Source organism: Ixodes scapularis, unplaced genomic scaffold, assembly GCF_016920785.2.
Source record: "Ixodes scapularis isolate PalLabHiFi unplaced genomic scaffold, ASM1692078v2 PGA_scaffold6__148_contigs__length_123643588, whole genome shotgun sequence".
Taxonomy (NCBI): Eukaryota; Metazoa; Arthropoda; class Arachnida; order Ixodida; family Ixodidae; genus Ixodes; species Ixodes scapularis.
In genome coordinates this window covers 6509625-6532156 of record NW_024609881.1, presented here as the reverse complement: position 1 = coordinate 6532156, position 22532 = coordinate 6509625, and the positions used below count along the sequence as shown (strand labels likewise).

The following is a 22532-nucleotide window of genomic DNA, read 5'->3' as shown; positions in this document are numbered from 1 at the left end:
TGAAGCAGGGGAGCAACTTCTTCCTCCGTCGCCTGCACATCATTATGGCGGCCCTGAATCGAGCAAATCGAGCTCAATAAGGCTTAACGAGGACGCTACGTCTCTTGTAATGGACGAGAGGAGCGGAAAATAAAAGCGTAACACGAGCTTTCCGTGAACTGTGCTTATTTCCGAAGCCAGATTCCTCCCGCAGGTAAAGAAACTTGCGTTTCAAAGGCAGTCACTCATTGTTCTCGTCTTCAGCACTGCGATGTCAAACAGAGACAACCGATACACAGCTACTTCGCGAACTTCACGTCTTACGTTTGCTGTTCCTTGAGTCACAAATTCCTTCGTCAACCGCTCATGACGGAGGAATGGAAAACCAATCCGCGAAACCAAAAGGCGCTCCCAAAAGGACTAACTAGAAACCACTGTTTTTTGATGATGATGAAATACGTTTATTTTCTTTCATAATTAAGGCTCAGGCAATTGCTCTACGGCATGGCCTAAATAAATTCAGAAAGTTTTACTGAGGCCCGTTTTCTCCAGGTAGGAAATGACGCATCTGAGCAGTTGAAGTCTTCTTCCGGAATTCCCTGCTGGTTTTATCCATTCATTAAGGTTTTCGGGCTTATCTTCGGGATCTATTGTTGCATGTGCATCCTCTTTTTCTCTTCTGAAGTGTTTGCAGTCCCACAGGAGATGATCGATATTTGGTGGGATCTTTTCTCTACAAAATTTATATTCTGGTGGTTTTGGTATGACTTTCGGGTCCTGTCTCGACTTTTCTTGTGTTTCCCATTTCTTGAGGAGGTGCGGGGTTATAGCACTTCCTGTCCTTACCCTTCTCAAAAGAACTGTTTGGTATCTTTTGAGCCCAGAAGGGATAGGATCCTGTTCTTCGGGATGCCTGTTTCGTAGTTGTTGCTGTAGTTGTTTTTTTGCGTTATTTATGGTAGCTATAGGATCGTATTCTTTACTCAAACTTTTTAATACAGTAGAGTACGGGTGATCTCGTTGAGATTGGCCTGGTCTGTCGGAAAGGAGGGAACGACTATACTCTTTCGCGACTTTGTTGGCAATCTCATTTCCCTTAATCCCCGTGTGTCCCGGGATCCAACGCAGGAGTATCGTTGCATTCTTCTTCTTCAGTGTTGTTGTTGGCGCCTTTAGGATTTTTCGTATTGTCGGGCTTACCGCATGGTGTATCTTACATGCTCTAATAACCTCTTGTGAATCGGTAAAAATTGTTATTCTTTTCTTTTCAATTGTACTGCTGCTTGCGTGTTCTACTGCAGCCAAGACTGCTTGCGCTTCGGCTTCTTCCGGAGTGTCTGCGACTGTTGGGTATGCCCATGTTCCTATGTTTAGGAGGTGAAAGACTATCGTTGCGTTATTGTTGCTGACCGCCGCATCCGTATAGTATATCGCTAACTCGGGGTCATTGCAGATGAGCTCAATTTCTTCGTTGTGTTTTTTGGCATTTCTTCTTCTTCTTTCCTGATGATCAAGGCCCATGCTCTTGGGAATGGGAGTGCCTGGAACTACCATTATCCGTTCCCATGGTGGCATCTGTTGCGGAAATTCATCCAGTTTGCTCGTGTCTTGATTTAGCAGATTCATGATGCGTCGCCCTTCTTTCGTATTGAGCATCTTAATTTTGTGCATTTCTTCCTGTATCGCTCGTAATTCCTCAAAACTCGGGAAAGGGACGCATTTGTGTAGTTCTTCTATCTTGACGTTTCGCGGCAATCCTGCAATGCACCGTCTCGCATCGTTTAGTAAACTTTCCAGTTTCTCCATGTTCTTTTTATCGATCTTGTAAAATCTTAGCCCATACATAATTTTGGAGATGAGCACTGTTTGAGTAAGTGTTCGAGCCACTTTTTCTCCCGCTCCTCCGAGTATGTTTGCGATTCTTCTGATTAGCGATGCTCCTTGTTTCCACGTTTTGGTCATTCTTTGTATCCATTTAATTGGGTCGCTCCTAACATTGGCTGTTATTCCCAGTATTTGGTGATCCTCTTGTGATGATCGCTACCGGAGGTAGCGGTTACACCACCCTTGGGGTCCCTTTTGGGGTAGAGAGGAGAAGAAATGCCACGAGACTCGGATTTAAATTAGGACGTTTATTGTCCGACTGGGGACGTAAGGTGTCCGCTCACCCGCTTGGGCCGGCGCTTGGAACCTGGCAGGTTGCACGTCATTCTCTCGTGTCGTGGCCTCTTGTCACACGGCACGGGCTGGTGAGGTCGGGCTGTGGCTGCTTGTCACCCGGCACGGGCTGGTGAGGTCTGGCTGGGGCTCCTTGTCAGCAGGCACGGGCTGGTGAGGTCTGGCTGTGGCTGCTTGTCACCCGGCACGGGCTGGTGAGGTCTGGCTGTGGCTCCTTGTCAGGAGGCACGGGCTGGTGAGGTCTGGCTGTGGCTGCTTGTCAGCAGGCACGGGCCGGTGAGGTCTGGCTGTGGCTCCTTGTCAGCAGGCACGGGCTGGTGAGGTCTGACTGTGGCTGCTTGTCAGCAGGTCGCTTGCCGACGTCCGTCCCGGGATTAGCTTCAGTCGCCGAGCCCTGACGGCCGATGCCTTTTCAGTCCTTCGTTTCGTTCCCTCCCTGGCAATCGGGGCAGGCCTCGATTGGGACGCTCTTGATCTCCTCCTCGTTCTTGAGCCTTTTTCCCCCTCCGGAACCTCCGTGACGCTCTTCATCTCCTCCTCGTTCTCGAGCCTTTTCCCCCTTCCGGAACCTTGACGGACGCCAACCTCTAAACCCGTCAGGGTCACCAATTTTTACAGTCCCCGGAGACGCCACCCGTCGAAGATGATCCGCACGTGCAACACAAAAAGCGCGGAAACGCGCCAGACAAAAATAAGCCTCGCGTCGCCAGACAGCCGAAAGTTAGCCCTCTCCTTGACCCCATACCTCGTCTCCTTGGAACGGAGGGCGCGCTGAGGATTAAGATTAGCCACGGTGTCCCCACGTCCGGTCACGGATAATCCACCAAAGTTGTTCTCGGGGAAGGTCCCCAGTTTGTGCGCACTTCACAATCGCCACCACTTTTTTTTTTTTTTTAAAAACAGTGTAGTCAAGCTTTTGTTCAGGTGACAACAACAACGAAAAAAAAACCACATCACTGCACGTCGCTTCGCTGGTTTTTCCCCTTCTTTTGTAAGAGTGGAGACACACAAAGTCCCCAGTCCGACTCAGAATCCAAAGAAAAGGAACACGTTTGGTCAGGTGCATTAAAAAAAAGAAATACGCTCTAAACATACAAACATGCTCTATAAAACTATCATGCCTGCATCCGAGTAATGAATCTTGAAGAATATGCGCAAACGGGCATAGACACCCTCCATGTACTTCTCTATTGTGGAATATAACTCAGTTCCCAAACATTCGGATCGATCGCGACTGCGTGACCCTCTGGCTGCTCCAAAGACTCTGGAGCTCCTTCCGTCTGATTCGCCGTCGGACTTCCCTGCTCCTGAGACAAATGCGCTCGCCGCAGCTCACGCTCGAACTCCTCGACGGCCTCAAAAAACTCCCGGTCTGATGAACGCGGAGGGCTCTCGTCGGGTAATGTTGGCTGTTCCCGCTGAAAATCTAGCTGCCTTGTTCTTGGCCGGTCGGCCGCGGGCGCTTCTCCGTCGGCCTGAGGGTACGGGCCCTCATACATCATTTTCTTTAACCTGTTGGCGTGAACGGTGAATGTACCCCTTCCCCCGTTACTACACCTCAAACGGTAGACAACTGAGCTCAACTGTTCCACCACCCGATAAGGACCTTTCCACTTTGGGGCAAGTTTTCGAGACAGGCCCTGACCGGTTTGCTCCACGCGAAGGTAAACTCTTTCTCCAACCTCGAAATCGGCATCTGCCGAGCGCTTGTCATATTGCCCCTTCCGACTCTCTGCTGCCATGGAGGAGACCTCGCGAGCCAGCTCATGAGACACCCGCAGACGAAGTTCAAGCTCCTCCCTGTAGTTCTCGAGTGTGCCGTAGTAAGGAAGCTGAGGGCGCGTCAACAGCTCCTGCGGGAGATCCGGGACTCTGCCATACACAAGGTAGAATGGAGTCTCGTTGGTACTCTCGTGTGTAGCGGTATTGTACGCAAACATTACATAGGGAAGCCAAACGTCCCAGTCTTTTTGGACCTTTGCGACCAGATGTGAAAGCAACCCCTTTACGGTCTGGTTCAGCCTCTCGACTGCTCGGTTAGCTTCGGGATGGTAGGGGGTTGTCCGAAGCCTCTCTACCCCAAGAAGCTTGCAGACCTCTGTCATTAATCCCGACACGAAGTTACTGCCTTGATCAGTCAGAAGCTGGTGCGGTACCCCATGCTTTAGCACGATCTTTTCAACAAAAGCCCTCGCCACCGTCTCCACTTTCTGATCAAACAAAGGGAGGGCCTCGGCGAATCTCGTGAGGTGGTCGACGAACATGAGGATGTATCGGTGACCATCGGCCCTACAGGGCAACGGTCCCACAATATCCATTGCCGTTCTCTCAAACGGCCGAGTCACCTCACCGAACACCTGCAGAGGCGCCCTCTTTCTCTGTTTCGAGGTCTTCCGGAGTTGGCAGGATTCGCAGCATGCGCAATAGTGCTTAATTTCCTTCCTCATGTCACTCCAGAAGAATGACTTTTCGATCTTTTGTCGTGTTTTCTTTTCTCCAAAGTGACCTGCGTACGGGGCATTGTGAAATGCCTTCAATACGTCAGGCACCATACATGCTGGCACAACGAATCTCTCCGAGAGGCACCCTCGGCGACTGCCCTCTCGCTCTTGGGAAATCTTGCAAAGCAAGCCCTGGTCATTCATTTTGTACTCCGATTGGAGTGCTGGCTCCGAGGGAAGTCGCCTGAGCAAGGCCTCAAGAGAGGGATCATTTTGTTGTTCCTCCCTTAGCCTCTCTTCGCTTATGGTTGGGACGTAAGATGTTACCAACTTAACGTGGGCCGGAGGGTCACGCTCGGGAGTTCTACGGCTCAGGGCGTCTGCATTAGTGTGCGCTTTTCCCGCTTTGTGCTCTACCTCGAAGTTGTATTCCTGAAGCTGCATGTTCCACCTCGCCAGCCGAGAACTCGGGTCTCGCATGTTCATTAGCCATTTTAGAGGGCGGCAATCCGTGGTGATCTTAAAATCGCGACCATACAAGTAGCATCGAAAATGCCGGACCGCCCATACCAATGCTAAACATTCTTTTTCAGTCGCGCTGTACGACTGCTCGGCCTTGTTCAGCTGGCGACTTGCGAATGCCACCGGGTGCTCGTGCCCATTGTGTCTCTGGGACAGAACCGCCCCAAGGGCGTACTGTGACGCGTCTGTGGCGAGAACAAACGGAATACGGAAGTCGGGGTACCTCAGGATCGGAGCCTCGACCAGTCTCTGCTTTAAACTTTGAAAGGCGCCCTCGGCATCGTCAGTCCACTCGAACTTTACATTTTTGGCCGTCAGGCGTGTGAGTGGTTTCGCTTCCCTAGAGACCTGGTTGATGTGTCGGCGGTAGTACCCGATAAGGCCCAAGAACTCCCGGACCTCTCGCAGGTTCGTCGGGCGAGGAAAGCTCTGCACGGAGCTTACCTTCTCTGGGTCCAGTCGAACTCCCGCCGCGGACACCATGTGTCCGAGGTGTTTCACCTCCGCCTTCAGGAACTGACATTTTTTTGGCTTTAGTTTTAAACCCGCGCCCCTAAGACGCCGAAGCACACTTTCGACATCTTTCATGTGCTGATCAAAGGTCTCGCTGTATATGACAATGTCGTCCATGTTCACGTGGCAGACCTGACCCACCAGCCCTTCTAGCACCACGTCCGCAGTACGCTGCCACACCGCGGGGCTATTTACGAACCCCATAGGCATCTTGGTCCACTGGTAGTGCCCGTTAGTCGTGTTGAACGCTGTCTTTTCTTTGTCAGTGGGATCCATTTCAATCTGCCAAAATCCAGAGGCCATGTCTACCACAGAGAAATATCTGGCCGACCCCAACTGAGACAGCGTCTCCTGGATATTTGGCAGAGGGTATGGGTCCACACGTGTCACGCTGTTCAACTTCCGGTAGTCGACGACAAATCAAAACGATCCGTCCACCTTCTCGACCAAGAGCGCCGGCGACCCCCAGGGCGACTTGGAATGCTCCACTATGCCCGCCTTCATCATGCCTCCCACCTGGCGATCCATCTCCTCCCTCTGTGAATACGGAATACGGTACGCCCGCTGATACACAGGCGTGGCGTCACCGGTGTTAATCCGGTGCTTGATCTCCCCGCACTGCCCTAGGTCTAGATTGGTCCTGGCAAAGACGCCCGCATATCGTCTCATCACCTGCCGGAGCTCGACCAACTCCTTTCCGGTCACATGAGCAATGTCGAAAAGGGAATCAATCTCCGCGTCTGAGAATGCCTCGGCGGTCTTCTGAACTGCACGAACGCATTCCACCTCAGCACTGAGCTCCGCGCCATGAAACAGTGCTACATTCTTGTTCCGAGGCAGTGTCAACTCTTCCAACGTGAAATTGGCTATCCGCACAGGTACCCGGAGGTTTTCAGTTAAGTGGACCAGCGCCGATGCTCCCGCGAGTCCGTGTACCGATAGCGGGCCGGTCTCCACAACGGCCAGGTCTCCCGCAGCGATTGGTTTGGCCAGTTTGGCCCAACACACGACTTCAGACATCCAGGTATAGTGCAAGGACTGGCAAAGCGCACCGAAACGCCCGCTGGAGTAACCCGCCCCGCACCAACACTGTCGCCATGCTCAGTCGCAGGAGCAGTCCGCCGATTCCAGATGGGAATCTCGTTTTCACCGACCCTCAAAACTTTTCGCGTTGTGAGAAGGTCGATCCGCTGACTGGAAAGGACGTCCTGACCCAAAATCCCGTCAACGGGAACGGCCGGGCCGTCCGCAACCACGTAGCATGCGTGATCAAATCGGTGCTCCCCCAAAGCGAGCTGCATCAAGAAACACCCTCTGATGTCAATTTCCTCCCCGGTTATTCCTACTAATGGCCCGTGGCTCATGTTCGCAACGGCCGGAGATTTTTCATTTGCCTCAGTTACCTTCTGCAGCACGCTCTCACGAATCAAAGTCACCCGTGATCCAGTGTCAACGAGCAAGTTAACGCCGAAACCATTAATACTGCACGCCATCACGGGGCTCGTCTCCCTTGAATACCGGATGACAGCTACCGGCTTCGCGACCACCTTGAACGCCGGTTCCCCACGCCCTCCTGCCCTGTCTTTCGCCCTTTTTGCGCCTTTCCCTTTCCGACTACTAACGACTGCCGCCCCCTCTTCCTCCCTAGCAGAGGGGACGTCTATACGTTTTTTGGATACGTTTGCGAACGATCCTCTGCGGGTCGCTCTCCACAGCTGCGAGCCATGTGCCCGACCCTGCCACACGCATAACAGGTTGGAGGGCCGGTCGACCTGCCTGGGCGTCTGTTGAACGACGGCAATCGCGTTTGTTCCATCAACATCTTCTCGATGTTACTTAGCCTTTCTTTGAGTTCCTGCAACTCGGTTTTCTCCTTTCCGTCACCCTCACTCACTAGCCGGATTCCCGCGATGCCGTTGCTCAACGACTCGTTCGCCTCCTCCCTAGCAGCAAAGTCTACCGCGTCGTCGAAACTCTTAGGGTCACGTGACATGACAAACCTCCGAACGGGATCCCGGAGCCCAGCCACAAACTGAGAGCGCACCTGCTCGAGCAACAATTCTTGTCTCATTTTCGACTTCGCGTCCGGAGAGCCGTCCGAATCCATCACCGTAGCCTGAGCGAGTATCTGAACGCGAGTCGCGAACGTTCGCACGTCTTCACTCGGGAGCTGCCTCGCCCCCATAAACCTCTGCACGCGAATCGTTAGCGGTTCGGTGTCGAAACGGCTCAGGAGAACCTGTTTGAGCTCCGTGAACGTCTTAGCCGACCTGGCCTTCGCGTCATTCCATACGAATTCTTTCGCAGCCCCCAACATCTTACATTTACATAAGCACAGCGTGGTGGCGTCATTCCACAGCCCCATAGTAGCCACTTGCTCCACAACAGTCAAAAACTCTTTAACTGAGCCGTCACCCCCAAAACTTGGGATTAGGTTGCTTAATGCAAGCAGACTAGGAGCCATTGCACTACTGCTTGCGGCAGAATTCCCGGAAAGAGCCATGCCGGCCAACACACAGCCCAAACGTGCTCGAAATCCCGTGGCACTCCTCCAGCTCTCTCTGGCAAAGGGGATCCAGACAAGTCGGGTCAATGCCAACCGCCAAAAGTTAAATGGATCCCACCGCTGCCACCAATGTGATGATCGCTACCGGAGGTAGCGGTTACACCACCCTTGGGGTCCCTTTTGGGGTAGAGAGGAGAAGAAATGCCACGAGACTCGGATTTAAATTAGGACGTTTATTGTCCGACTGGGGACGTAAGGTGTCCGCTCACCCGCTTGGGCCGGCGCTTGGAACCTGGCAGGTTGCACGTCATTCTCTCGTGTCGTGGCCTCTTGTCACACGGCACGGGCTGGTGAGGTCGGGCTGTGGCTGCTTGTCACCCGGCACGGGCTGGTGAGGTCTGGCTGGGGCTCCTTGTCAGCAGGCACGGGCTGGTGAGGTCTGGCTGTGGCTGCTTGTCACCCGGCACGGGCTGGTGAGGTCTGGCTGTGGCTCTTTGTCAGCAGGCACGGGCTGGTGAGGTCTGGCTGTGGCTGCTTGTCAGCAGGCACGGGCCGGTGAGGTCTGGCTGTGGCTCCTTGTCAGCAGGCACGGGCTGGTGAGGTCTGACTGTGGCTGCTTGTCAGCAGGTCGCTCGCCGACGTCCGTCCCGGGACCAGCTTCAGTCGCCGAGCCCTGACGGCCGATGCCTTTTCAGTCCTTCGTTTCGTTCGCTCCCTGGCAATCGGGGCAGGCCTCGATTGGGACGCTCTTGATCTCCTCCTCGTTCTCGAGCCTTTTTCCCCTTCCGGAACCTCCGTGACGCTCTTCATCTCCTCCTCGTTCTCGAGCCTTTTCCCCCTTCCGGAACCTTGACGGACGCCAACCTCTAAACCCGTCAGGGTTACCAATTTTTACAGTCCCCGGAGACGCCACCCGTCGAAGATGATCCGCACGTGCAACACAAAAAGCGCGGAAACGCGCCAGACAAAAATAAGCCTCGCGTCGCCAGACAGCCGAAAGTTAGCCCTCTCGTTGACCCCATACCTCGTCTCTTTGGAACGGAGGGCGCGCTGAGGATTAAGATTAGCCACGGTGTCCCCACGTCCGGTCACGGATAATCCACCAAAGTTGTTCTCGGGGAAGGTCCCCAGTTTGTGCGCACTTCACACTCTGTCTTTTCGATAGTAGTCCCGTTAAGTTTTAGTTTCACGTTGGCAGGTGCCTTATAGCCAAAAATCATGCATCGGGTCTTTTCTGGCGATGGATTAAGTCCAATCGATTTGAGATATCTATCGATCGTGTTTAATCCCTCTTGCAGGATTTCTTGCTGGCGTTTCGAGTGGCCTCTGTTTGTCCATATTGTAATGTCGTCCGCATATACCGTACAGTGGAGTCCTTCTATTTTGTCAAGCTCCCACAGCAATGGAGCCATTGCGAGGGTGAGCAAGGTCGGTGATATTACCGATCCTTGGGGTACGCCGATGTTGTTGGACTTTACTGAGCTGAGGTGCTGACCTACTTTAATGGCATACGTTTTATGTTTCAAGAACGCTTTAACAAAATATAGTGGCTTACCCAGTATTCCTTGGCTTTTGAGGCTATCGGATATGGCTTGGTGTGGCAGTGAATCATAGGCCTTTTTGATGTCTACGGCCACGAGGATTCGTACTTGATAGTGCTTCGTCGGATATTTTAGAACTCCTGATTGAATTAATAGAAGGCTATCATGTGTCCCGAGATGTTTTCTAAAACCGGTTTGTGCCGGATGAAATATTTCTTTCTCTTCTGTTATCCAGTCGGTGCGGCCAAGAACCATTCTCTCCATTAGTTTACATAGCACCGATGTGAGTGATATGGGTCTTGTGTTTTGTGGTGACGTTGGATTCTTTCCTGGTTTGGGAATTGGTGTCACCCACGATAACTTCCAGTTATCTGGTATCGTTCCTTGGTTCCATATTTCGTTTATCCATCCGAGTAATTTCTGTTTGACTTCTGTAGGTAAATTCCGGATCATGCTTCCGCTGATTTGATCAGGTCCGGGTGTGCTTTTTGTTTTTCCTTTCTCTATCGCCGCCTCCAATTCCCAAGGTGTGAAATCTACATTACTCGGATCGTTCACGTCGACATCTTCGATCTCGTATATTTGTTGATCTGGTGTCTCTTCCGCTTGGGGGAAGAATATCGGCCCCGTTTCTTCGGCAATCTCTTCTATTGTTAGATCTTGATCGAGGGCCATGTTTGGTACTGCTTGTTTTGTTTTGGTCTTTCCGAACATGGCATTAAAAATTGCCCATAACTTTGCAAGCGATGTATGTTCGTCAAACGATTCGCATAGTGAAAACCAATTGTCTTGACTTAGTTTCCGCGAGTATTCTTTGGCCTCAGTCGTTAACTCGTTGACTAATTTGAGCGTATTGGGGTTTTTAGTTTGTCTGTACTCATCGAGCGTTTTGGATCATTGGTGCCACAAAGACAGTAGTCTGGTGTCTGGGATTGGTGCGTCGAAGTCGACTTGCCGGTTCTCGGTGGCCTCGTTTGTGGCCCTTAGCATGAGTTTGGTGAACTCTTCAATGGATTCGTCGTGTAAATCCTCAGTTATTTTTACTCTGAATCTATCCCATATGACCGTCCTTGTTGTACTTTCCTCTTGTGCTTTGCGACGTTTTCGACCTGAATTTCTATGGGGTGATGGTCACTTCCCCATGTGTCTTTGATCAGTTCCCAGTTCGCTTTGATTTTCTGGGTAGTAAAAGTCAGGTCTGGTGTGGTATCTTCGTGTTTCTGAATTGTGGCATATCTGGTGTTTACTGATAAGTCATTGATTAAGATTAGATTTGCCCTTTCGTATGCCTCTGCCAGTTTCTGTCCCCTGAGGGAGGTTGTTCTGTAGTTCCATTCCGTGTTTGGAGCGTTAAACTCTCCACCGATTACCATCTCGTCGTTGGGAAAGGACCGCCTAATTTCTTGCATCCACGAATAGTCATCGTTCTCGTGTTCAAGGGTGCCTGGTCTGGCGTACGTGGACACAAGACAGATTCTTTTGTCGCTTATCTCCGTTCGGACCGCTACGACTTCTTGAGAGGCATTGCGCCATTTGCTGGTGTCTATTTGTGTGAAAGGGAGCTCTTTGTCGAGGTATATCCCGGCTTGTGCTTGTACTACTGTTTTGCCCTTTTGTTTGTGGTGAATAGACGGTGTGAAGAATTTGTTGTATCCCCTTAAAGAGATGGTGTCACATTTCGTTTGTTGTACTAGTAGGGCATCTCGTGGGTTCTCCGCTAATCGTAAGTTGAGTTCTTCCCGCTTCTGTTTCAGCCCTCTACAATTCCACTGTAGAATTGTTAAAGGGCCACTCTTGGTTTTTTCTTATTTGGTGAGACCATGTTGGGTCAGAATATATTCGTACGTTTCCATCCTCTTGTTAATGGCATCTGTATGAGCTTGCATTTGGGCTTGAATTTGGATTTGCAGTGTTTGCATAAACTTCATTATTTTTTCTTCCGTCGTAGGGGTCTGTGATGTCGCGGTGTAATCGTCTGTGCTTGATTCGTTGTACTTCGTTTTTGTTGATGTGCTGGACGTCGACCTCAGTTGCTGCTGCTGAATTTTGTATTGCGATTGTGTTGATGGTGGTGGTGAAAATGACGTGGAAGACAAGCATCTGTCGATCCTGTCGATCTCCTCCTGCACCATAGCAATTTCTTTGCGTCTTTCCATCGCTGCTCTGGATAGATTGTTCTCTTTTTCTTTGAGTTTCTTCCTGAGTTTCTCGTATTCCTTTCTCTTGTTGATTAGCTGTAGCGTCGATTCCCTATGATCCTTCATTATTTGTGCGAAGGTAGGCTGTGCGTTCGTCGTGGTCTTCTGTGGTGTTTTGGGCTTGGATGCTGGTGAAGTGCTCTTGTCTCGTGACAGCTTAGGATAATTGTTGCTTTGTGATCGCGCCCGAAGCAGTTCAAAGCTGTTGATTCCTTCAAATTTGCTTCTCAAACGTCCTCTTTGTTGGTGGTTGAGAAGGGGTGCCTTGGCCCTTTGTTGGAGTTTGAGGTCGGCCTGTGTCTTTGCTGGGCACAGCTGGTGTAGTGCGACATGGTCGTTGCCTTTGCAGTTGTAGCAAAATAGTTTCTGGCACTTGTGACCTTCCTGACATAAATCCCCACAGTCCTTGCAGCGGGACTCATTTGTGCATATGCCGGCCTTGTGGCCTAGGCTGTGACAGTTGAAGCACACGATTGCAGTAGGCCGGTAGGCGTAGACGCTAATGAGTTTTCCATAATATCTTATTTTTTTTGGGAATTCCGTCGCCCTTGAACGTCAACAAATATGTTCCTTTTTTTCCGAGCGGTCTCGCCTGGAGTATCTCGTGGTAATCTGTGTCTGAGTTCTCGAGAAATTCCTCGACGCTTTCTAAGGGGTCGATGCCATGTACAACGCCAAGTGGAAGCGAGCCAGTCGTTGCTTGGTACGTGTTTACCTCCACCGTGCCATCTGTTGTCTCGATTTCCCTGATTCTGAGGATGTTCTCCAAGTGCTTTCGTTCGTATACCGTTACTGTAATTGAATTGGTTTTTGCGTTCGTCGTGAAAATCAGCCTATCTACGAGTACCCCGCTTCCTGCGGCTCTCAACAATTGTTGGTAGATTATTTTCGGACGAATCTGCGTGATGTCCTTTGATCCTTTCGGTTTGATTGATATGATGAATTTCTCTAGGCCGAATCGTTGGAGGTGCGTCCCTCTGGGTGGTTTGCGATTCCTTCCTCGTTCTACTTTGTTCCAGGGATCTTCATTGTGAGTCGAGTCGTCAATATTTTCGCTTACTCGGTTTTCCGCATCTTCATCCATGTCATCGAGGCTGTCCTCAGACTCGGCGGGTCGGCTTCGCTTCGGCGGCCGTGAGGTAATTTTAACTCTTGGAATTTCTTGAGTGTTATCTTGTGAAAAAAGTTTTTCATGGTTGATAGCCGGTTCATCTGGCGCGGACCGGCTATCTGTTTTTTGCGTAGCGTGAAATAAGGTTAAATCGCTTGCCACTAGAGGGCAGGGTCAAGCAAAGTAATTGCAAGTAGCTAGGCTAGGTGGCGCTAGGTAGCGCCCAATTCATGTTCTACGAGAAATATTTGTATTTCCTCACGCCACCATTGCGCTTCTTGATCTTCGGGAATCTCCATTACACACACATGTAGACACAATACGCATACTATAAGCGTCAGGTGAACACACATTGAGCGCAGACACATACATGGCGCATACAAACATCAATACAAAGACACACTATCCCGAACACTACACCCCAGCTCTGCGTTTCCGTCTTTTATACTGGTGGTTTTGAACGTACGGAATTTCTATGTGACTGCCTAAGCAATAAAACATATTCCTAACATGTTGATTTCGTTCCAGCAATGTCATACCTTGAGAGTTTTTTCAATGGCTCAGGGGATGAATCTCTTATTAAAAAGTAAACGCTCCATCATGCCGTAATCATTTCAAAGGCCATAAATCAAGCCGCTCCAATGCGGTTCGAAGCCATGCGTTTCTTTCCCCGAATAGCACGTCGTAGACAGCATTTCTATTGTAGAGTTTGGTTGTCTATTTGTGTTGTTCGCGCATGGCTGCATTTGCCGTCTTGAATTATTCTCTGTAGAGCAGATATTCACTCAGCTGGAAGTGATGCTTCAAGAAGAGTGGTTGTTTTCGCGAGTTGGTTTGACATCTTATACGATCTTGTGCGCAACAAAGACGAGGACAAAAGCAGAGAAGAGGACACAACAAGGCGCCTTGTTGTGTCCTCTTCTCTGCTTTTGTCCTCGTCTTTGTTGCGCACAAGATTGTATATGATGCTTCACGGGCGGAGAAATCGCTTTTCGATCAACATGAATGCAGTCAAAGCATCGATTTGCGGCAGGTGTTAAGTGTACGGAGCTACGCCGTGGCGAGCTCGAAAACTTCTAGCCCTCACCCCAGCGCGCCACTCGGAGGGCACTTTCTCCGGGAACCGTAATATATTTAAACAACAAATTAAATGATATGTTCTTTTTTTTATTTTACCTATTATTCTTTTTAATGCCGAAATTCCACACTGTAAATATACGTACTTTCCGTCATAACTTCATACTGTTCAGTCCTTTCCCCAGAGCGCAATTGCTCTCGGGGAAGAGACAACCGATCAGTCACATTGGCCACTGTACAATAGGAGCTTACTGTTCAGACCAGCGTTCCAACATGACTATCCGCACGTCGATCGATTGCACCTAATCCCTTAAGTAGTCTTAAACGTTTTAATGTAAAGCGGAATGTGAATCTCCGACACCCCCGCCCCCTGCGATCACGGTCCGACTAGCGGCATCAATGCCCAACAGTTTACGTCATCTCATCGTGTTGTTACACCACTGACACGCGAACACACGGTCACATCGGCGATAATTGCAGTCTTCTGTTCACAACGCACAACACTGCCATCACGATGTTGCTGCTATGTTGCTGACACGCAGAAATACAGAACCACGTTGATTGCCGCGGTTGGCACTGGGCATCGGAAAACAGAACCGAACTCAGCACGGAAGGCAACCAGGCAGCCGGCAGCAAAACCTGCGTGCCCTGGACGCAGTTCCTGCGATTTCCATAACGTCGAAAACGTCGACACAGTTCCGCGTGGTTCAGCTACTCCAGTTCCGCGTGGGAAACGCAATCTGAAGACGGCCATCTTACCCAGTGTACGTAGCGCTGCTGGCACTGCTCCGGAACTTCAATGTTTTCAGCGGCTTCGTTTGATAAAATTAGTGGTAAAAACGTCAATGCAACCGAAGTGTTCTGCACGTTTGAACTGGAAGACGGAATCACAGGCGGCCTTTGCTGCCGCTGAAGTCAATCAACTAAACAACATTTATTAAACAACGTGCGCGACGTGCTCGAAAAATGAAACTGAAAGGAGATGAGTCGGCGAAAGTTTTCTCCCGTCTGCCTGGAGAAGGAGAAAAACGTTTCGTTCCTCCCTGTTTCTCATGTCCGCATGGGGGCGCGTCATTAGAGGGGAGGAAGACGCGCCGTTGCTACCTGTTTCCTCCGTTTTTTCTTAGAGTGCAGTCTGCAGCGTCGACACGCATTATACATGTGAATTGGGCTATTTTAGCGCAGTGTTCCACGCCATTAATTTTAAAGTAAAACGCTCTCATACACACTTTTGTACATCTGATTGTAAAACGTTTTAAACTTTTTATACTGTCACAACACTAAGCAAAATTTGCTCTTATAATAAAGCGCGAAGAGAAAACGCATTTGCATTTTCCTATAGGAATGCATTACCGGAAGTCAAATTAAGATTGTTTGCTGTCTGCTTCAAAATGCAACAGCACACTAGCGCCACCTGAGCCTCTAGCGTTTATTGTGATAACTCTATTGGTGGCGCCTTTCGATCGCTCCATCCCATGGGCATTTTGGGTCGGTTGTACCAAAATGCATTACGAATGTTTCCTTCAAAACTACTTTCCCCCTCTGTGCTTTCAATTTGTCTTTTCCTGACCACACCGTAGCCTTTTTACGCTTTTTAATGATAATAACATTGTGAAGAACAGGGTATGTGTGCGCCCCATTTATGGCCACGGCGTTAGCGTCAATTTCGCCATATTTCTCGTTCTATAACTTCAAAACCATACACATATTGCAATATGTTTTTGCAGACTCTGTTAGTACATATTATAAAGGTTAGTTTGTGAGTGTTTAAAGAACATTAAAGGTGGCCTTTATTTTTAAATGATTTTCAAAATAACGCATATTTAGTTAAATGCCCCAATGTGAGCACTTCTTGTAGATTTCTCCTGTAAACCAGGACAACAATATTTCATGCAAACATGAACTATATACAGGGCAACCCACTGGCAAAGCTTGAAGACCTTAGCTTTTATAGACACGAAGGAAAACATTCTTTAGTCCAGAGCGTTATTGCGCGATGTGCCGTGTTTGCGATTTTGTTTCTCGAAATAACAACCCTAATACTCGGTGATTAATAATTTTTCTCATTCCTTCCAATGGCTAATTTGACAGTAAATATTTCTAGACCCGTATTCAGAGCAGCTTTTTGGGGAAGCCGCCCGAAATGCCAACATCGCGCGATACGCAACACGCGCACGTGACTGAGCGAGTGCTTACAATTCTTTCTTTTTTGTTTGCAAAGACAACTTTTTTTTTTATACAAGGATTGGTTTTATTTTTTGGGGGGCATGAAGCCACCAAATATTTTTTTCATCAAAATTAAAAATTGTCACCGGACACGGTTGTTCCTTCTGATTCGAAAAGGCCCTCTACGGTTTTAAGAGACCGTCTTGCAACAGCGATAAGATCAGGCCAAGATAGGGTATCATCCCTGTCAGCCCGTCCCGGAGGAGGCAAAACAGGTATCGCAACTCCGGCAGCTAATTGTAGTTCGAGCTTTTGCCGCCACGCGGGGAGGGCCAGCGCATGCTCAGAAATGTTCTCGGAAAATGTCTCTTAGGCAATGCATACACCGATGACTTGGTTTTTTTTCCCCCACAGTACTCGATTACTCCTTCGGACAAGAAGGACCAGCCAGAGTACAAGAGGACGGTGTACATCAAGACTGCGGGCAACTTGGCCACCAGAAGTGCCGTGCTCTACCTCGAACGCTACATCAGCCCAGAAGCCAATCAGCCGGAGTTTAGGAGAGCTGCCGCCTTCTGGGCACTCAAGCAATCCGTCCCACATCATCCCGAAATGGTCCTTTTCCAATTTCTTTAGGAGCGTCTATGCGCTTGTACACACTTGTGCGTCAGCCATGACAAGAAACGCGGTGCTTAGACGTATAGTTATTTTTTTAACGAATAACGACCTAGTTACTTTTTAAGAGACGGAAGGAGTAACGTTTTTTTTTTAATTTTTTTTGAAGTAACGTCTAACTGAACTTAGTTTCCACTGGATGGAAACGCGTACAGCACAAGCACCCAACCTAAAGCCCCTTCATGTTTCAAAAGTAGCTCAAGGTGCGTCGATGCACGAGGCATGTGCAACATGTAGCCTTTGGGAAGATCATGGCGGCACAGCGCAGCACTGAGCTAGATATCAGGCGCCATGTGCTTCTCAGAAGTGGCGCGCATAACGTCTCTCGAGCATTTCCACAACAATGAACGGCGCCACTTTTCCTAGGATAGAGGGACTTTAACCCAACCCAGGTCTCACCCCAGCTCGCGCCTCTACATTGCGCAACTAGAAAACGCTGAAAAGACCATAAAAATGAGCACGAGGTATGTCTGTAGAAAACGGCTATCGCTAAATAAGCACGTTAAAAAGCAAGACAAATATTATCGAAGAAAAATATTGGAAGGGGTTGCTGCTTAATAAACACGCCACATTAAGACTAACGAGATAATTACGCGTTACTTTCAAGCTCAGGTAACACGTTCCTTTTGAATCCCAGTAACGAGTAACGCGCTTAGTACTTTTTAAGTGAGGAATGAGTTACTCACTTAAAACCTGATTTCAGTAACGTTAATACGAGTCTGCGCTTATACGAAGGCGTTTTTATTTACTTCTTTTTCTCAGTAACTAAACTAAAAAAACAATACCAACATCTCTTTCTTTTACAAACGGAAAACGTTGATACATATACTCTATCTTCTTCTCCGTGTAATCACCGAACAGACCAAGACAGTTACTATGACGTGGAACAAGCGTGAGGATGCCCTCCGCAAAGAAAGTTGCCGCCTGGGTTCCAGTCATTCTATCGCGAGTGCAACGATGCCTTCAGTCGCCGCCGACGTTCTTGTCTGACCCTCATGATCAAGGACGCCTGCTCGTACTTGGCGAAGCCTTATGCAGTTGACTCCATACACATTACACTTCTGTGAGGAGCGATGATGGTCTTGCTCACGAATGATGGAACGACTGAGAATCCCGTCGGCGACCTTCTTTGGGGAGGGCATGGAAAAGCTTCTGTCACGTCATAACTTCCTGCATCTGTCGGCGAAAAGTAGCTGACGTCACTCGACTTCAGACAAGGGTACCTTGCCCGGCAGACAAAGGATCTCATGTTGTGTTGATCTGCCCATCGAAAAAAGGCTCAACAATCGCAGAGAGCCTAGAGCATATCTGAGTACGACAAGCGCGGAAAGATGCAGAGGTCAGGGCGACCCTCCCTGACATTTTTGTGTCTTTCAGTGGTGTTCTGCCATTCTTGAAACGCGAGTGCCACTCACAACACCTCGCACGACTAATTACTTTTCACCCTTAAGCTTGCCAAATCGTTCAGATGTCTCTGTTTCAACTTTTTCTTATGTTTGAAGGAGATTTATTTTTTGCTTACACAATTGTTTGCAACCCATGCTTGAGATCGGCAATGTGCTCGTGCATGTCGTCACAAAAACTCGCGTACCCCAGTTCCGCATGTTTCCGGAACGACGCCCGTGCAATGACAATAGAGGCCACTTCCTTAAGGCTGAACTCCATGGAGCGAATTATGCGACGAATAACTGACGAACGCCGCCCGACGGCACGCTCGATTTGCGCGTGACGTAGCAGCCACTGTGCTGATGCCACGCGCAGAGCAAAAGCCGCCGGGTAAAATTCGTCGATATGTCGCTGCATATTCGTCCCATGGAGTTCAGCCTTTAGGAAGGTGCGTGAGCATCACCACGCTCTTTTTTTTACACTCCGAAACTAGTCCCGAATCTTTTTTTAACGCACCTGGTACATACTCGATCTATATTTTCCGCACAGGTGCGTGACATCGCACTTCCAGTGTACATGAACAAGAGCGAGTCGTCCTATCTTCGCATCGCCGCATTCGTAAATGTCCTATTGACAAATCCCGACCTCTACCTACTCAAGTACATCGGCCAAAACATCATCGACGACCCCAGCGACCAAGTGGCATCTTACGTGACCATCAGGTTCCGTGCCCTCGTTAATTCCAAGTACCCGTGCCACCAAGAACTGTAAGTCTATTCTTTTCTCCTGAACAACACAAAATGCAATCTAAACGAAGTTATTATTTTTTTTTTTTTTATCGTGTGGCCCGAAATTTATTTTAACAAGACAAACGGACTCTAGGCTTTCGGAAGTCAAACCAACGTTGCGAAATACAAAAGGCGCCCGCGAAACATCAGATTAGACTGTTCTTAAATATTTTGAAGCATCGTTCAACGGCCTGAGGGCTTTAAGCTAAAAGCACAACGCAAACACCAAACATATTAGAGGAACGGTGTGACCCTTGAATCCGGTTAACACTAAATCACAACGCCGAATAAACAATAGGAACAGCGCTGCTGCAGCGCTGAATCAACACTAGAAGCAACGCTGATGCAACGCTGACTTCCACGTAACCCGTCACTCGTAGAGCGCTATATCACTAATATTGCGCGAAGACGTCGATGCATCAGTGAGGTCAGCGATATTTCCGGCGTTTTCCAGAAACGCTTAGATAGCGCCGTGGGCAAAAACGCTTAGATAGCGCCGTGGGCTCTAAAGAGAAAAGTATATTTCCTAATCCGACTGGAGTACCTAGCTAGAAAAAGATTATGTGTGCCAGAACCACCTTGCTTGCATCGTACTTACTTGACCAGGATGCACCTTTAAAACAGGGCTCAGCACCTTGCTCACGTGGTACCCATGTGGAACAACGTAGACCGGTTCTCCGAGCCCCTGGACCGCACCCAATCGCAGTTCACCCTCTCAACCAGTTACGACCGTAAGTAAGGCACTGACTGAAAAACACACGAAACAGGTCAGCCAGATGTGTTTTCCGTTGTCTTCCCACAGCCAAGTACGACTACGGGAGTGCAACGGCGTTCGGACTAGTCCGGGCTGACGATAGTTACCTGCCCCGAGGAGTGTACCTCGGGGTTCAGGACTACTTTGGAGGCCACTCGTCCAACACAGTTTCCCTAACCTTCGAGAACTGGGGTCTGGATAAGCTGCTAAACCGTGTACTTGGGCCTCATCCTGGATCTACCACGAACATGTGGAACGTCTTCGGGCGACGTCGCTTCACCAGGGATGCGTCAGTGAAGGAGATCAAAGAAGTCGAGGATGCTGTGAGCATACCTTTTAGTACCGAATGTTGCCTGCGTAAATAGTGAAGGCTTGAATCAATGCTACCAAGAATACAAGGCCTACCTCTCCCCCCCCCCCCCCCTCCCCTCGAAACGTCATCACTAGTGGATCGGCGCACCTGAGGCCTAGGTCACGTTTCTTCTTTTTTTTTATTTTTTACACGGCGAACGGGATTTACCTTCTTTGTCGCTTGGGGAAGGGTGTGGGATCCACTAACGCTTAACGCTGGTACGTGCCCCAAGTTGCCGCCCGATTCAAGGGGTTAAGCCTCATCCATCCATCCAACGATTGCAGGCCTTGTCTTTTAAGTGGTATTGTATGAATGGGCCACGTATCTGAAATCGCACTTTTCGAATGTGAAGTTTTTCGCTAAAGCAACGGTCCAATTACAAAGCCCTAAATGACCACGAGTCAAGCGGTCGCTGTAAAGGGCGTTGTGTATGTGTGAGGCGGTAACTCCTCTTACTTGGGAGTGACCGATTTTATTCATATTGATAGAGGCCGCAGGCAATGAGAGTTCGAGAAACGTAGGGTGAGGCGGGTCATCACAAGATAGCACCGCAGTCATTGAGAGTGCCGCATTCGTCGAAAATAATTTGCCGAAGAACAAATCCGGACACAAAATGCATGAATGTAATGAGCCGCGCCCTGCGTTTCTTAAGCTGTCAATGTCTCGATAAAGTTTGCTGACATAAGAAGTGAATACCTTACAACCGTCGTGCCCTACTATACGGTGATTAGGATACTGCTGGAGCTCCTCGGACTCGGTTTTAGGCCCAAAGGAACACAGATACTAAAATATTAAGGTGGGCTAGTTGGATACGCATTTTCGAAATAAATAGCGAGCGCTTGTACCGTCAGTTTGTTTTTGACCTTCGCGCTATTTATTTCGAAAAACGAACACACATAAATGCACAAAACAAATGTAGATGCGAAATGTAGAGCGCCATCTAGTAGCGCGCCGACAATTGCGTCCGCAATCTTGTTAGCGGCCAGAAAACGAAACCAAAGACCCGCCCGGCAAAGGCACCGTGCAAACAAGCGACCGCGCTTCGTGCAAGAGATGCGAGGCAAATGATTGCTGCGTTCCGCTGCGGATACAGTGATAAACCTTCGATTCGCGCGTGAAGTGAACGGAAACGTGAACATGATTCACCTTTTTTCCTTATTTTTATTTGTTACTTGAGAAGCAGCTTTTGAAAAAAAAAAAAAAACAATCGGTGACAACGGGATGAAACATGCGGACGTTATCGCGCGGCGTGAAGCCATTTACAACTATTGGACTGGGCCCTAATCTTTTCACGAAGTTGTAAAAAATTTGTTCATGACCTTTTTTTTTCTTTTATGTGCGTTGTAGCGTCGGCCTGCCTTTTTCTTGATGCGCAAGGAGCTCAATGCTTGCGGACAGGACCATGCTGTCACGCGAGGCAAAAAGATGGCAGCTTTAAAATCTGCTCCACCAACCATACTTGAAGATGCGTATGATTAACAGTGGTATGGGGTATGGTTAGGCTCATTGCAGCGGCTAAAACTTTCATGTCGGCGGCGGCAAAAACTTGCGTTACGGACATCGAATAGAGCAACACGGGCGGTGCCAACTTCATTTTACAACCTCCTTTTCTTTTTTTTTTTTTTTTTGGTCGCAGCCGAGGTAAACATTTTGTTTAGTGCAAAGAAGCTGGGGTGTAGTTTTGAAAAAGCCATTGCAGTTATTCTGCCAGGGTCCAACAAATCTTCAATAATAGCGCAAAATCCGTCAACTGTTCTTGAGATCAATGTTTTCAGAAACCCATCTTAGCCCCTTTGCAACGCTTGAAAAAAATTGCCGAGGGCACAGTTTCTATTAGAAGAACACAGAGCGTTCCACCAAAAATCTTCCGCCAGTAAAAACTAAAAAAAACAAAAAACAACAACTAACATTGAGTCATGTATTCGCGTGGAGCAGCGTACCGGTAAACAGTACGACTTCAATCATATTCGCATCGAAAAAAAAGAATTAAAAGTGTTCTCAAAGATGAAAGGCATGACGGCCCAGTCCTTTCCGAGGCCTGTGCACACGCTGGCGACAAAAAGCTGTGTTAAGCTTCCACAGCGAAGGCGTAGGACTCGCTCCGCTGCTTGGACGAGGGTCTCGCCAGCGTGCACAGACCTCCGATCGAGAGTTTCATCAGACAGTTACGGTAGGTTGTTTAAACTGTTCGTCCACATAGTGTGGTCGGAAGGGAAAAAAACAGTTGCTGCGCCATCGCACATTGCCCGTACGGCTCTCTCCGATGCCTCCACCGTGCTTCGATACCGACGACGCTTGCCAACGTTAAAATGGCGACGCTCTCAGTGTTGTCAGACCACAAAGCA

The 22532-nt window shown here is 49.1% G+C and overlaps 1 protein-coding gene across 1 annotated transcript in view; it reads left to right on the top strand.

Annotated features, from left to right (window-relative positions):
- The window catches only part of LOC8041793 (vitellogenin-4-like), a 100732-nt gene that overhangs the window by 33584 nt on the left and 44616 nt on the right, over window positions 1-22532 (top strand). The window contains exons 11-14 of the mRNA XM_040220580.1: window positions 16647-16847; window positions 18843-19060; window positions 19706-19812; window positions 19884-20158. Coding sequence (XP_040076514.1) covers window positions 16647-16847; window positions 18843-19060; window positions 19706-19812; window positions 19884-20158 — 801 coding nt within the window. The remainder of the gene's footprint in view (window positions 1-16646; window positions 16848-18842; window positions 19061-19705; window positions 19813-19883; window positions 20159-22532) is intronic.